The sequence below is a fragment of the Dipodomys spectabilis genome, unplaced genomic scaffold (genome assembly GCF_019054845.1).
Source record: "Dipodomys spectabilis isolate Male_0828 unplaced genomic scaffold, ASM1905484v1 ptg000137l, whole genome shotgun sequence".
Classification (NCBI taxonomy): domain Eukaryota; kingdom Metazoa; phylum Chordata; class Mammalia; order Rodentia; family Heteromyidae; genus Dipodomys; species Dipodomys spectabilis.
In genome coordinates, this window is record NW_024870814.1 from 11,752,159 (window position 1) to 11,768,442 (window position 16,284).

At 38.6% G+C, this 16,284-nt stretch overlaps 1 protein-coding gene and 1 pseudogene across 1 annotated transcript; one reads left to right on the top strand and one right to left on the bottom strand.

Annotated features, from left to right (window-relative positions):
• The first annotated feature begins 8,381 nt into the window (after positions 1–8,381).
• On the top strand, positions 8,382–8,606 carry LOC122116815 (annotated as a pseudogene).
• Positions 8,607–10,778: 2,172 nt separating this feature from the next.
• LOC122116816 lies at positions 10,779–14,097 on the bottom strand. The gene is made up of 4 exons (XM_042690415.1): positions 13,950–14,097; positions 13,566–13,675; positions 11,283–11,415; positions 10,779–11,158 (listed from the first exon to the last, which is right to left on the bottom strand). Exons 1-4 carry the CDS (start codon positions 14,095–14,097, stop codon positions 10,851–10,853), a joined length of 699 nt encoding a protein of 232 aa, XP_042546349.1. The 3' UTR covers positions 10,779–10,850.
• Positions 14,098–16,284: the final 2,187 nt, after the last annotated feature.

Consider the following 16,284-nt stretch of genomic DNA (forward strand, 5'->3'; position numbering starts at 1 on the left):
TATTTAAAGTAATTAACTACTGGAAATTCTTGAAAACTGTGCATTTAAATTGTATTAACGTATAGTAAGCTCACAGTGACAATTGCTGCAATGGCTCCACATTTACTTTTTTCTTTCACACCATCTGATCACTTACATAGTATCCTTGGAACCAAACCTGGCTACTCAGAGTTCTGCTTACAATTAGCTTCTTCAGGTGCAAGTAGTTTCTGAAGAATGATAGTATATTTGAATCTAGATTAACCAGCTTTTGGAACCATTTTTGCCTACATCCCTTCACTTTTGAAACATGCTCAGGACAGCAAACAAATGCTGGAGGAAAGGGATTTACAGATTGTTGCTGGAAGCAAAGATCAACCTTGTATACCAAGCTACTTGGGAGGTTGAGATCTGGAGAATCTGGGTTGAGGATCAGTATATGGTCACAAAGGGTCACAAGACCCATCTCCTAAATAACTACCATCAAAGAATGCTGGAGGAATTTTCCAGGGAAAGAGGACTAGCCAAGATGATATAAGGCTCCATGTTCAACCCAGCAGTTATAAATAAATAAATATTAAGAAAATATAGTTTTATATAATTTAACCCAAAACCAAGTAATAAAATGTAATCTTGGGTAATAAGCCCAAATTAAACCCAGTACTTTTTTTGTTAAAACATCCAGAAAACAAATCCATTTCTAGATTTGGTTCTGTAAGAAAGCTAAGTTTGAAATGTCTTCTGAAAAATTTAGCTTTTCATGATGCCTTAATGACATTACAAGAGATAAGAGTAAAAGTTACATTGGATTTGAATGTTGAATTCAGTGCAATGATCTCTGTAAAGGACAACAAATTGGATTAAATATTTTATTTTTTCATAAAGATATTATTCTTTTTTAGTATAGTTTGTAAGGTTTGTGGCAATTTTTTCACCTAGGTCAACTAAGAAAAAACTGATTATCATTCTCTGAATGAATAAGTCTATACATCAAACTATTGAAAGTGACTCACTTTTTTATAGCAACTGGAAACGGACTGTGTATGTGTGTATATGCACGTGCATATGCATGTACATATGGGCACATTCATGTGTATATATGCACATGTGTGTACTTAACATGTGGATTAACTAGATATGTTCTTAATAGGGGCTAATAGAGAAGTAAAGAGAATCTCTCAACCTTGATATTCATCATCTAAACACAGCTGGTTTTCTTTTGTTTCTGTCTGTTTGCTTGTTTGTGCCAGTCTTCAGGCTTGAACTCAGGGTGTGGGCAATGTCCTTAATCTCTGTTTGCTCAATGCTAGTGTTTTACCACCTTCAATCACAGCTCTTCTTCCAGATTTTTGGTGGTTAACTGGAGATAAGTACTTAATATCTTTCCTACCTTGGCTGGTTTTGAACCACAATCCTCAGACCTCAGACTCCTGAGAAGCTAAAATGGCAGCTGTGAGCAACCAGCTCCTGGGTTAAACATGGCTTCTTAAACCTAATAAAGCTCACCTGCCAACATGCTGAAATGCAGATTCACATTCAGTAGATCTCAAGTGGTTTATAATTTTGTATTTGCAACATTTTTTCAGTGTTGTTGATGATATTGTTGAATTCTGGAAAACTGAATAAGAAAGAAACTATTATTTCCATATTTAGTTGAATTTTGCTTTTATTGTGTTAAGCGAGAATTTAGTTTGTAAAGAGACTCATATATATACATATAATATAAAAACTTTATTTCCATTAATGTGTGACTTTATGAAACTTTGTTGCTTTTATTGCAACTTTCTGATGACACATAGATGCAATATGGAAATGTTCTTGGGCAATGCTGTCCTGATCAAATCCTGAGAGTTGGGCCATAGGACCACAGTGGGTAGTCAGCTCTGAACTTCATTACACAGTCTCTGCAGTAAGTGTATTTTCCATAACTCCTTCCCTCTGTAGATCCCTATCCATATGGTGAATGAGGGCCTTATTTAGAATTCAACGCTGTAGAATGACAGAGTCCTATCCATCTCTGAGAGAGCAGAGGACAGAGTTGAGGGCTGCCGGCAACTGAGCTCTTTATACAAGTTTATAGGAACAAACATACCATTTGCTGTTAGTGTGTACATTGTTGTAAACTTCTTATCATCAGTACTTTCACATGTTATATCTAAGTCCTTTTTTAAGTCCTCTGATATTTATTGATGTTGGTGGATCTCTTGCAAATTTACTGCTCCTGATAGACGGTTCCTAGGAAGATCTCACTGTAATTCATTCATTCACATATTCACATTTTCCCTGTATTCTCTGTTTTTGTAAATAGTTTAGTTATGTAGTCAGTTTTGATAAAAATTCATCTCTCTGTGTGCATATTTGACATGAAATCAGTGTTTCAACAATGATGGTGTGTAAAAATTCCAAACCCAGGGGATCCTACTACAAAACATGTATCTTAGGTCATAGAGAAGTTCACCATTACAATGCAGGCAGGGAGCAACTGGAGAGTTCTGTTGCGGGTCACTGGATTTGTCTCCATTGTGTGGATTTGTTAGATCTGGAACAGACACCAAAGAGGCATTGGACACTTAAGATCATGAACACTATCTTGATGTCAAGATATAGAAACACATTTATGTCCATGTATCTCCAGAACAGAAATACACATTTGAAATCAGTATTTCTTAATAATTCATCAAGTTAATGAGAACCAATCATGCCATTAGACTTTCAAGGTATTGGATCTTGCAAATAGTAAATAATTATGAACTTAAACTTCAACATCCAAGAAGAAAAAATAGTTTTTATTACTTACACAAAAATGTTGGTGTTTTGCCAACAACTTTTCATAAGAGATCTCATTTGCAAGGTAAGTCCTTTTAAATCATGAATTTCAAAACATTGCTGGACAAGTGTTACTTTGATAAAATGCAGAGTACATCAGCTATTCTGCATTTGTAATAAGTGCTAAGTGATGAGGAGCATATGTCTCATTTCAGGGAAAAATTAAGAAGAAATGTATATTCATATACATTAAGGTAAATGAGTGTTATATATTTATATTCAGTATATGTGTTTGCCTGTGTATGTGCTTTTCAAGAGAGGTTTTCCACTACTTGTCAAATGTTGACAATGCTTAATGTAATTTCTTCTTTTTACTTACCAAATTACCATGAAGATTTGTTGCACTAATCTTAGAACCAATAAAAGTGTCTGGAAATACTTCCAAGTAAGCTCTGTCCCTTCAATCAACTGTTTCTGAGATGGGAGTAGTGATGACAGCTGACTATCAATCACCCAGCGTAAGCACCACGCTGGAAGCTCAGGGATCATTTACTTTTTCTTTTCTGGTGACCCACAAACTTACACTATGAGGAGACTCAGTGAGAATTAGAAATCAGAAGGGTGCCTCTCTGTATGTGGGTAAGATGCTTGCTAGGACAGAGGTGAGAACTGAGAATACAATCTGAGGTAGTTCTGACTAGCATTCTACAGAATGCTACAAATGAGGATAAACTTTACAATAACTGTTCATAAGTGAATCGAAGGCATCCCTTTTGTTAACATACATTCTTGTCATATATTTTGCCAATGAATGATAAAATCTGGAGCTCAGAACATCTCAACCTCTAACTGTTAGTTTCCCAGATGTATTTGAGAAAATCATGGTGAAACAGTTTATACCATTTGATGCAAATTCACACACATTTTAAACAATTGACAGGAAAAACAAAATTTTCTGCTACTAGTAGTGATCTAAATGCATTTATTTATAAGATTATAAGGGTAAACAAAGGAGGAGGCTGCAATGCTTGATAAGCTATGTATGCATTATCCTGCCCATGTAATTGTAACCCCTCTGTACAGTATGTTCTCAAATAAAATAAAATAAAATTAAAAATAAATAAATAAATAAATAAATAAAGGACAATGCCCTCTTTCTGACAGAAGCATAGAATTCCAATGTAGATAGATAGATAGATAGATAGATAGATAGATAGATAGATAGATAGATAGATATAGATGTATACAGGTGTATATATATAGATAGATAGATAGATGTATATATATATATATATATATATATCACATTTTCTTGATCCATTCATCTATTGAGGGTCATCAGTGTTGGTTCCATATCTTACCTACAGTGAATAGTGTTGCAAGGAATACAGTTGTGCTGGTAACATTAATGTGGCCTTGTTTGTGGTCACGTGAGTAAATTCCCAGAAGTGGGACTGCTGGATTGTAGGGAGTTCTATGTTTAATCTTTTGAGAAACCTCCATACTGCTTTCCATAGTTGTTGAATTGCATTATGTTCCCACCATCAGAGTAGTATCTGGCCTCATCCCTTCCAACATCTATTATTATTTGTTTTCTTTTATTTAGGGGGGGAGGTTCTGGTCGTGGGGCCTGAACTCTGGGCCTGGGCGCTGTCCCTCAGCTCTTCAGCTCAAGGCTAACGCTCTACCACTTGAGCCACAGCGCCACTTCCGGCTTTTTTCTTTTTGATTATGTGGTGCTGAGGAATCAAACCAGGGCCTCGAGCATGCAAGGCAAGCGCTCTACCACTGACCCACATTCCCATCCCCATTATTTGTTTTCTTAATAATGGCCATTGTAACTGGGGTGAGGTGGAATCTTAATGTGGTTGTGAATTGCATCTCTCTTATGGCCAGAGATGTTGAACCTCTCTTCAGGTGTCTATTGGACATTCTTATTTGCTCTCCAGAATAGACTCTTAATTCTTTAGCCTAATGATTAAGGGGCTGGTTATTTCTTTGAGGATTTTTGAGGGGTGCTTATGGAGCTTTAGGTATATTTTTGATATGAGGCCTTGTCTGTTGTATAGCTTGTGAATATCTTCTCCCAGTGTGCAAGCTTTTATCTTGCTGGCTATGGCATTTGCCATGGAGTAGCTCTGCAGCTTAATATGATACCATTTATCCATCCATTCTTTGATTCGTTGTGTTTCTCGATCTTTATTTAGAAAGTTTTCACCTGGGTAAAGGAGCTCTACAAATCCCTTTGCAAGAAAATGGAAATATTTAGAATAAACCATATTAAATTACGTAAGCAGATCAAAAGAATCATAGGCTCTATAGATTCCTTCATTTGTAATAATTAGTATATGTCTAGTATAGTCCTTGCAGACAATCACAATAGATCAATAGCTATGTACATATCACCATATAAAATGATGCTAATCCAAATGAACTCCAAGATATAGAAACAAGATGTCTTTTTTGTTGTCTTTGTTGTGGTCTCTATACTGTATCAAGTTCCTTCTTTTTATTATATCTTTTTTAATTTCCATTTGGCTTATCCCTTGTAGTCACTGTTTATATTCTGGAACCATCATCTTTTATACACATTTATATGACTTGAGAAGAGAAGGAGAATAACAAAATGGTGAAACAAGGACACAGGGTGACCAATGCAACAGTGATAATCACAGAACACTATGTTGGAAATGAACTTTATAGCTTCGGGGTGGGTGGGGGTGGAGGGATAGTAGGAGATGAAGGAATGAGTAACAATATTTGACAAGAAATGTTCTCATTACGTTGCTTACGTAACTGTAACCCTTCTGTACAGTACCTTTACAACAAAATAAAATTAAATTAAAAAGGATAAAGGAAAAATGCTATAAATCTTTACTTCAGTGTAATGAGTTTTAAAATCCATTATCTATCCTGTTAATCTTCCACACTGTATTTACACAACAAATTGCTCACAGAATTTCTTAAATCTGACCTCTAGAGAGTAAAGGGAGAAAGTGATCAAGATGTATTCTACTGCTATACTGACCTGTTTTTTAGCCTCTTTTTTAAACTATGTAAAGACAAATATAGGTATGTAATTCTGGTTATCTTTAATTAACATAAAATCTTATAATGTCTACCTTCCCAATCTATATTAACCAGTCTCTGCTTATTTGTCACAGAGACTTAAATCCCTACTTCTTGTCTCCAAGGATTCTTCTCTGTCATGGGGCAGAATATCACATCGTAAGAAGGAACATATGGAGAAGGAAGTTGGTGCTGATGCTCCAGAAGACCCCACATGGTCATCTGAAGAGCCTCCTTGTGGGAAGTGATTAATTCATTGGAGGTCCTGTTCTCAGAAGGGCTATATCTCCTCTCATGGAGGGAGTCAGTTCTCACAGTAGTTGCTTGTTATAAACCATATGTTTAAACTCTTTTAATTGCAGCTTGTTTTAATTTTTTTTTGTTTTTCTGTTTATTTGGAGATAGGGCTTGAACTCTAGGCCTGGGCACTGTCCCTCAGCTCTTCAGCTCAAGGAGAGTGCTCTACCACTTGAGCTACAGTGTCACTTCCAGTTTTCTGGTAGTTTATTGGAGATAAGACTCTTAAGGTCTTTCCTGCCTGGGCTGGCTTTGAACCTTGATCCTCAGCTCTCAGGTTCCTATGTAGCTAGGATTATAGGCGTGAGCCACCAGCACTTGGCTACTACTTGTTCTCTTTACATTAATACAACAAATTGTTCAACAGACAGGACAGGCCTCACCTGAGTAGAGACAGATGAAACTACTGCATCTAGAATTTTCTGTATCTAAAACTGAGTTAAACATTATTCAGAGCTTAAGTCAGTTGACTGATAAAGGAGTGTGTGTGTGTGTGTGTGTGTGTGTGTGTGTGTGTGTGTGTGTTGGATGCGGTTTACATAGAAATGCTCTTTAATGGGCTGATTGAGGAATAAAAAGCATCTCTCTACCCATGATACTCCTCTCCTCTCATAAATAACATCCTAAACCTTAAGGAAGCATATTCAGATTCCTAAGAATCAGTGAAGATTCACATTCAGTAGATCTAAGATGTTATTTGTAAGATGCTCTCAGGGATACTGATGATGATTCTGAATTCTGGACATATTCTGAATAGGTAAGAAAATAATATTTCATCCATGATTTGTTGTGTTTGATTCCTTTGTGTCAAGAAGTAGTTTTGCTTAAGTGTCCCTAACATATTTCATACAAATAGCTCCTTTTCTGTGGACTGAGTCTTACTGAAATTCTTGCTATGGTTAAAAGTTGCTGATAAGAAGAAGCACGTGTGAACATGGTCTTGTGCAATGCCTTCCTGGATATATTCTGAGAATTGGGCCCTGACCTCACCGGGTCTTCAGCTGTGAGCTCCTGTGATCACAGCCTCTTCAGGAAGTGCATTTTCCAGCACTCTATTCCTTCTCTTCTTTACTGTGGTTATTCTGAATGAGATGAAACCTCTTCTATTCGCTTATGAGTTTAGAAGCCTTAAGAGTCTCAATCCAGTCCATCTACAACCTGCAAAGAATCATGTGGACAGAGATGAGAATGTGGACAACTGAGAACTTCAGGCATATTTCTGGTTTTGAATTATATTTTTATTATCTGTGAGTATTACATAAAAGGTACATTAAACATGTCAGTATATAAATATAGTGCATCTTGATCCATATTACCATTTCATCTTTCTACCCCAGTCCTCTCTATCCAACCCTTTTTTCTATACATATTTCCATATATAAAATATTTTCAGTTAATAAATGTGAATTTATGACCCTGAAAAATTGTATAGTATATGTAAGATCCCTTTCTCATTACTCTATAGTAAATATTGATGTAATGGGTCAGTGTGTATCGGAACCTGTTAAATATTGTCTTAAATGTATTTTATCTATTCCCAAATTCTCATATTTTATTTTTCTATGTGTGTATTTATTTGAACCTAGCCAGAATCCAAGGCTGCCTTGACCTTCTGAACTCTGAATAATACCTTGAGGTCTAGTAACTGAAAAAGATATATCTATGTCCAAACTTTCCAAAATTGGGTAACACATTTTTCTTAGTTTTGTCTTTGTATTTCCTTAAGTTATTATAATGTCATTGTTCTATTCTACTTTCAAGGGATGAGACCATGGCATTGACAATTAATAACCAATTTGATAATCACCATCAGAAAGAAATTAATTTTCTGATAATTAGATTGGATGTTTTGTTAACATGAGTAGAAATAAGGGAGATTTTATTTTTGTTTTGTTTTGTTTTTGTCAGTCATGGGGACTGAACTCTGGGCTTGGGCACTGTCCCTCAGCTCTTCAGGCCAACTCTGGCACTCTACTCCTGAGCCACCTTCCCAGCCCCAGAAATAAGTTCTTAAAGACATAATTAGCTGAAAATATCCCATGCCTATAAGAAATGGATGTTTAATGTGATGAACTAGCTTGTTAGTTCAAATGTTTAGATCATTGCACAATAGTGTACTTCAAATACAATTGTATCACGGCAATCAAAATTGTTTTTCAATGACTATTTTTTCTTTATAAAATTACTTTTCGAAAATGTTTTCAAATGTGCTGCTATGAGTTGCTTGATGGTTAGAAGCTTGCATTTAGAATTTCACTGATGGAGCATTCATGTTGTATAAACAAATTTACTGTTCAGATAAATAGGACATGCCAGGATGACATGTTGCCCAACGACATAATGGAGCTTGTCCCTAAAAGCAATTTGTTGTCTGAATCTGCAAGGAGGAATCTTGGTGTGCAGCAGAGTCGGTATGGGGTCATTATAGCATCCATAAACCAGAGCCTCACATCTTGCTGTTCTGGAGGCTACTACCCAGCAAGCCAAAGAACTGATACTGGAGAACCATTTTCAACCTTAAGCTTTACACAACTGTCCTTTCTAACTTCTTTCTCAGAGCATGATTTTGTTGCTTTCTTATTTCACAGTTTGATATTCAAAGGATGCTCAACACACTGTTTGAAAGTGTTGAGAACTGCGTTGCCTGACTTATGTCTCACTTAGGTCTGAGCTTCATGTTATTTTAAGGAGTATTAAGATGTTTCTATTCCTCTATTAACTTATTTTTTTCTTTACCTCCTTAAGCAATGACAGGAGCAAGGCTTTTTTCTTGTTCCTTTCCTATTTCTGTTTTTCTTTACCTTTCAATATCTTCAAACAACTCCTTTTTTTAAATAAGGATTTTATTATGAAAATACTAATACAGAGGGGTTACAATATAACCAAGGTAATGAATACATTTCTTATCAATCATTGTTGCCTCCTCCTTTGTTTTCCCCTACCATCCTTTCCCTCCCATCTCCACAACTACACTCCCTTCTCTCTTCCCTCCACACTCCTCCCAGTCTAAATTGTAAAGTTCATTTTTCAATATAGTGTCTTGTACATTGTTGCAATGGATCAACCTGTATCCCTATTTAAACAATATGTTTTTTCCCTTCCGCTCCCCAAATTAAACCTGTGGAGAGCTGCAGGAGCTGACCAAAGATGGCGCGGCCGCATGGCGCGGCCACTACCAAAGATGGTGCTGCCTTCCGCCTTCCGCCTTCCAGATGGCGAGTGCTCTCTGTGAAAAACAACTCCTTATATGGCTATGGCTTGGCTACTGGCTTGCTTCCGTGTTTGCGACCCTATTGGTATATGCCACGTGGCACCTCGGGATTGGCCATCCAGGAGGCTTGTAACCGGAGTGCGGGTGCGGGGCGTGGAGAAGCTAGCAAACAAGGTTCCTGAATAAACTGCTTTGAGAAGAATCCCGGGTCGTGTCTTCCTTGCTGGCCGAGGTGGTTGTGACATAAACCAACATCAAATACAGGGAAAACTGCTTCTTGAGTAGAGCCACCAATACAGACCTGCAAGGGGAGAGCTTTGTGGGCTGTAGGCCCAGCGGAGTGGGGTCTCAGAAGATATGCTCTGCTCAATATCCTCAGAGCCCTTGGCAGATGGATGAAGTATCTTATGAATCAGACCATGGCTGTAACAGGAATTGTGTAAATTTGCTATCTTATGTATTGCTACTGGCATATATATATATACATATATGTATATATATATATATGATAACTCATGGATGTATCTCTCAGTGAACTGGAAATTTTCCATTTTAATCAAGAAATTATATTTCAAAACTTGATGAAGAATTCTTTATAATCTGAAAACAAAACCTGTTTTTTATTATTATAATTTTTAATTGTGAAAATACCATACAGAGGGTTTACAATTAGATGGGCAAGGTAATGAGTACATTTCTCATCAAGCATTGTAGCCTCCTCCTTTGTTTCCCCCTAAAATCCCTTCCCATCCTCCCCCTGCCCCTCCACCCACTCCTCCTACCCCTCTCCCCCCCACCAAAGTTGTAAAGTTCGTTTTCGACATAATGACTTGTACATCTCATTTTTGCAATGGGTTCACCTGTATCCCTATTTAAACAATTTGGTTTTTTCCTTTCCCTCCACAAATTATACCAACATCAAATACAGTGAACGCAGGGGTTATACCGTGGGGAAGGGACATACAAAGCAACAAAGAAATGATCTTATGTGTTAGAAACAATCGCATGTAAGAAAAAACATTTGAATACATATCTTAGGGTTCATTTCCCTAACATCAACTTATCTGACCTTTTCTGCTTGACGCTGACATATACTAGTTATTGCAAATAAGGGAAACCATGGGACCTATGTTTCTTTTGGTCAGTCTTACTTCACTTAATATAATTTTTTCCAAATCTTTTCTAAAGCTTTATTGCCTTGCGTTTAAAACCTGGTTTGATATACCTAAAATGGCTCTTTCTTTGGGTGGCTGCAAATTGTTAGCACAATGTAAGTGAAACATGAGTATAGATCAGTGATTTTTATAGTCAGAAGGTGTGTGCTGCTTGGGATGAGCAGGAGGACAGAATGTTAGGGTGTGCAAATGCCTCCATGACCTCTCCCAATACATTCCAGTGACCTTAAAGTTTGGCTGCATCTGAGAAGTTGTGTAGAGTAGAGGCAGTTGTGCAGGTAGAGGCCCCAGGAGGAGCAGCTGGGGCAGCCCAGCCTCTCACTTCTGCTTTGCTGGGAGGCTTTTGTTATGACTTATATCACTGTGGGAGGATAATAATGACTCTGTTGACAGAAATAAGTTGCGGCATCTTCAAGCTGCAGGCTGCTGATGGCAAGAGTGAACTCTGTCCCAGATCCACTACCATTGAACCTTGTTGGGAACCCAGATTGCAAAGTAGTTGCATAACTGATCAGGAGCTCTGGAGCTTTTCCTGCTCTCTGCTGGTACCAATGTAAATAATTGGTAAAGCCCTGACTGGCTCGGCAAGTGATGGTGACTCTGTCTCCCTGAGATGATGACAGGGATGGTGGCTGGGTCAACTGAGTGTCACATCTGGCACCTGACATTGAAAACATAAAAGCCATTAGCAGTTTAATTAATTCTGCTGTCCAAGTACTTCCATGAACAGCAAAGTAGCTCAGTTGAACACTGGATGAATAATCCCCAGTATCATCTTTCCTTACCTGCAATCCAGAGCAGCAGGAGCCCCAGGAGCTGAGCAGGGGCCCTCATGTCCGTGCTGTGTGCTGACTGGAACTTCTCCTGCACAGGGTGTGAGCAGCCTATGAAGAAGTTCCCAGTGTAGTGGGCTGAGCTCTGGGCACATGCAAATCAACATGGCTTGGGCAGTACGAGTCAAAGCCGCAGGCTAGCAGATCTCAGTGACAAAGCACAGTCCTGGGAACCCAGATGTCCAATGTGCTTGTAGATGATGTGTTTCTAGAGACAAGAAAACATTATGATTCTGTTGGCCTGTGATAAGAATAGATTTTTTTTCCAGATCTGAGGACTGAACTGAGAGGGCCTGCACTTTCCAGGTAAGCACTCTTCCACTGAGCTCGATTCTCAACCCCAAATAGAATTTTTAACATTTTCAACTTATCCATGACTTGGTATGATTTCCTTCACTAAAATCAGTCACTCAAAGGCAAACATTTCCAAGGGAAAGTAATTTTAGAATGCCCCTAACTCTGGTATCAGTGAAGTTTGTGACACAGAATTCTTAAGAGTATTCAGGTTGTTTGCTTGAACCTTGTTATATGGTTTAATAATGATCATTAATACCCAGACATGTGTGCTATAAAAGTGATAATATATGTGTAGGTAGAAAGACAGATAGATGCATTGATAGAAAGAGAGAAGTGGACAGTTTTCAAAGTCTTTATTGGAAGGTAGCACTGAAAAATATAATATGTGCAATAAAGTGTCATGATCAGAGGTGTATGGACAATCCATTGGTGCATTCATTGGTGTCCTGTGAACTCATATATTTGACTGGATTGCTTCCCTTCTGAATATTCTTCCCTAACGCCTTCTCCTAGAACAGTTCACCCTCAGGTATTTCTTCTTTAGTTTTAGGAAAATACCTGGAATCATATCTAGCTTTGTGGCTATTATGCATGTATGTGCCAGATATTTCTGAACTTTTAGAGGACATTTGTTTCTTCTATTAATGGAAATTTTTCTTTCTCAGAAGCTGAGTTATTCTCTAGACCGAGGACTCAACTCTACTTGAACTCCATTATGCTCCTTAAGCCTGCATAGTCCTTCAAGTTACATGTCTTTTAGGTCCTAAGTCAAGCAGATTTTTGTGTACTAGGCCTGGGGCTTGACTTAGTCCCTGAGCTTTTGTGCTCAAGGGTGAAAGTGTGCCAAATGTGTCACAGCTTCACTTCCAACCTTTTGGTGTTTAAGTGGTGACAGAGACTCATAGTCTTTTGTGTCCAACATGAATTCCAACCCTAATCGTAAGATCTCAACCTCCTGTGGCTAGTATTATATGCATTACCCCAACAAAGCAGTTTTCACAAGTTGTATGTAGGAGATGTTATTCATATAGGTACAGAAATGACAAATTACAATGTGGTCAAGGGTGGGGTTGAGAAACTGGAGCCACCCAGTTTGCGAAGAACATCTTCCACCTGGGAAATCACAGACAGTGAAGCCAAAGTGAAATGAAAAAGGTCCCCACATAGAGATTAGCATATGGACATGCTTCATCCCATTGTGTAGATTGTCATACCAGAGTTAAATGAACAGGGTGATCACATGGAACTTACCACTGTAAGTCCAAGAAGATGATGTGTAAAGATAACACTGCTCTTTCAAAGCCAATAGACCATGAGTAACTCATTACCCAATCAGTGTATTCTTCAGTACCATTTACTACCAGAACTCCATCTGAGTCTTGATTTGATGACCTCCATCCTATAAAAAATTAATGTTCTCTGCACTACATGCTCACATAATTCTTTTACAATGCTCTTTTTTCCTATTTTGATGATGATTTATATATTTCCCTAAAAGATATGCCCACCCCCTTCACTGTTCTGAAATATCACTTCTAATCTTATGACATGGTCCCATGAATTGCTCCTACTGCCCTTGCTGGGAGGGATCTGGTATCTCTTACATGCACTCCAGGACAAAGTTGGTACTAAATAAAACAAGGAGAAGGCAGCTGGCTGCTATAGTTGTGAAGGCCATCTAATAAATTCAAGGGGCCATTATAATAGGATGAAGAAGAGAGAACTCAAGAGTATCTATTTGAGTGTGGTTAAAATCAGCCAGGCTCTGGGAATAACACATTACATTCTCCAGATCCATACTCCAGGGCTGCCTTCAGCATGTGTGGACATGTGGCATGGGACTTGTGAATTTGAAATCTGCACAGACTTCCTTCAGGTACTGAAATACATGGAAGACTTGGAATACTAGTCTCATATCAGAGCTGCAGATAGGCTTACACTGCCCTGAGGTGTGAGGAATGTAGCCAGCTGGCTGAGAAATGAGGCTGAAAACCAAGGAAAGAGATGAAGACCAAGCAGGTCATAAGAAAACATTTCTGGAGATCTTCCTGGAAGAAGAAAGAGCATACAGGAAAGAAAAGTGTTAATGGTCTGGGTCATGGACCTGAGTGATGACTGGATCGAAAGAAAAAGTCTATTCCTCTCAAATAGAGAGGAGCACTTCACAAATGAATGTAGAGTTTATATATCTATTGTTTATACATAGTAAATTACCTAGTAAACTAAAACATTAATTAATATAATTCTAATTGTCTAACTCAGCATTTTAAATTCGAACACTGTAAAAGAATGCTAGGAACAATGAACAGCTATATTTCTAGCCTGACATCATGAAGCTCAGGACACCATCTGTGCCTTTAAGGACAATCAGTGGCCTGATCACTGCAGAGGACCCTTGGGAACAGCTGGGGACAGCACTGACACTGCAGCCCTCTCTCACCTCCCACAGCTGGACAGGGTGTGTGCACATGTTCCCGTCAGGGCTGCATATCTGCAGGGTCCACCCTCCTCCCCTCACCTTTCTGACCTGCCCTTAATAACTTCACTACAAGAAACTTGTGTGTTGGGCCCAGGGCCAGAGTTCAGGTCCCACGACCGGCCCCCACCCCCCCCAAAAAAAGAAACTTGTGCGTCATCCTTGTCAGGTTTACAAAGTGGACGTAGGGAGACACAATACCCTCTGTAAACATGGTCCTACATGCCATGTGTGCCATGAAAGACTGAGATGGAACTCCCTGGCTTCAAGCTCCTATGGACAAGGTTAGGTTTCAAGTTTTTCTTTGTGAGATTTGTTTTCCATCTAGTGGCCTTTTTATGACATAGCAGCTGACAAGTTTTCATTTGGAGTTTTACCGTTCTTGGTTAATAGTTGTGCAGATTCCCAGTAGTTTTATATGCATAATCATGGTATTTTATTTATTTCATTGTTGGATAAATTGTAATTGTCATATATTAACAACAGTAGGTTAGTTTGTGATGAGAATCCCTACCTGAATGCAGCTTATTTTCAAAAACTCACCACCTCCTTTCTATTGCAATACTCTTGCTCTCCAACTCCCACCATTTTTCATACTGTGTAAAGGAACTTCGTAACTCGAATGCACATGTGAGTATATGAATGTATATATTTATTTATATACCAATTCATCTTCTACACTTAGTGTGCTTGTTGTCCCTTTCTTTCAGCTTCACCTGTCTCCCTTCAGATATTTTCCATTTTGGCATTCATGTTAAATTATATTACATTATTATCATTATTATCATCATCATCAATGCCATCATCACCATCACCACCATCATCACTACCATCATTTAAGTCTGGGTTCCACAAGTGAGTAGGACCGAACACTATTTTGCTTTTGCATCCTGACCTATGACACTCAATATGATGATCTATTTCCTTTCATTTTCTTGAGATTTACATGATTTCATTGTTCATCTCCCTCTGTCCTTACCAGTGAGCCAGAGCATTAGCAGCCCAGGAGCTTACTAAAAGAATTCTTTTTCAAGAGTCCTGATAGGACAAGACAAGGGCAAGCTGAGTCTTCATCTCAAAAGGGAAAGTCCTCCTTAGGGAGCACTATGCAAATTAGCAGGTGGGTGCAGCAGTGTAAAGGGAGCACAAGGCGGGCAAAAGCCTCTTGTGTGACAAACTGCAAATTATATCCACCTGGATGCCATATTTCAGAGGCTCAGAATGACAGATCTGTGTTTTTTATAAGACACGAGAAGCATTATCTGGTTGGTGCTCCTGAGGCTGATGGAAGACAGACAGACAACATTGAGAGGGTTGTCAATACTCCTGTCCATTGCCATTAAATCTGGATGTCACCCCAGACTGTAAATGTGATGCCCAATAAATCAAGAGTTTAGGAGCATCACCTCGTTTCTGGTGATGCCACTGTGAATCACGACTAATCCCTGATTGGATCTAGAAGTGATGGAGACTGTCTCCTACAGATGCACACAGAGAGGATGGACACTGGGAAATGGGGATGTCACTCTAGCACCTGATATTGAAAACAGACACCAAATATCCACAGAATTAATTATGTTCTGGGAGTTTCCATGAGGAGTAAGGCATCACTGTTAACCTAGGGCTCAATAAATTCCTAGTACTGTCCTTCTGTATCTTTGGGTCAAAGCAGCAGGATCCTCTGAGCTGAACAGGGGCTCTCACTCATACTGTGTGCTGACTGGGACTGACTGCTACACAGGGTGTAAGCAGACCATGGAGAAGGGTTCAGGCACTTGGCTGTGCATGGACACATGCAAATCCTCAGGAGCTAGGCAAGGCTGCAGGACATGGGCATGATCCCTGAGATTTCTGGCTTGAGGCCCATGATCTAGGCATTCTAATAATAGGATGAGGAGGAGTGGAGAGAGTGGGCATCCTCTTCTCATTCCTGAATTTAGAGGAAATGGCTTTAATTTTTCACCATTTAGTAAAATGCTGGCTGTACATTTGTCATATACAGCCTTTATTGTATTGCGGAATGTTCTGTAGATTCCTAGTTTTTCCAGAGCTTTCATCATAAAGGGGTGTTGGATCTTGTCAAATGCTTTCTCTGCATCTATTGAGATAATTGTGTGGTTCTTATCCTTACTCGTGTTGAATTTTATAACTTGATTTGCATATATTGAACCATCTTTGCAT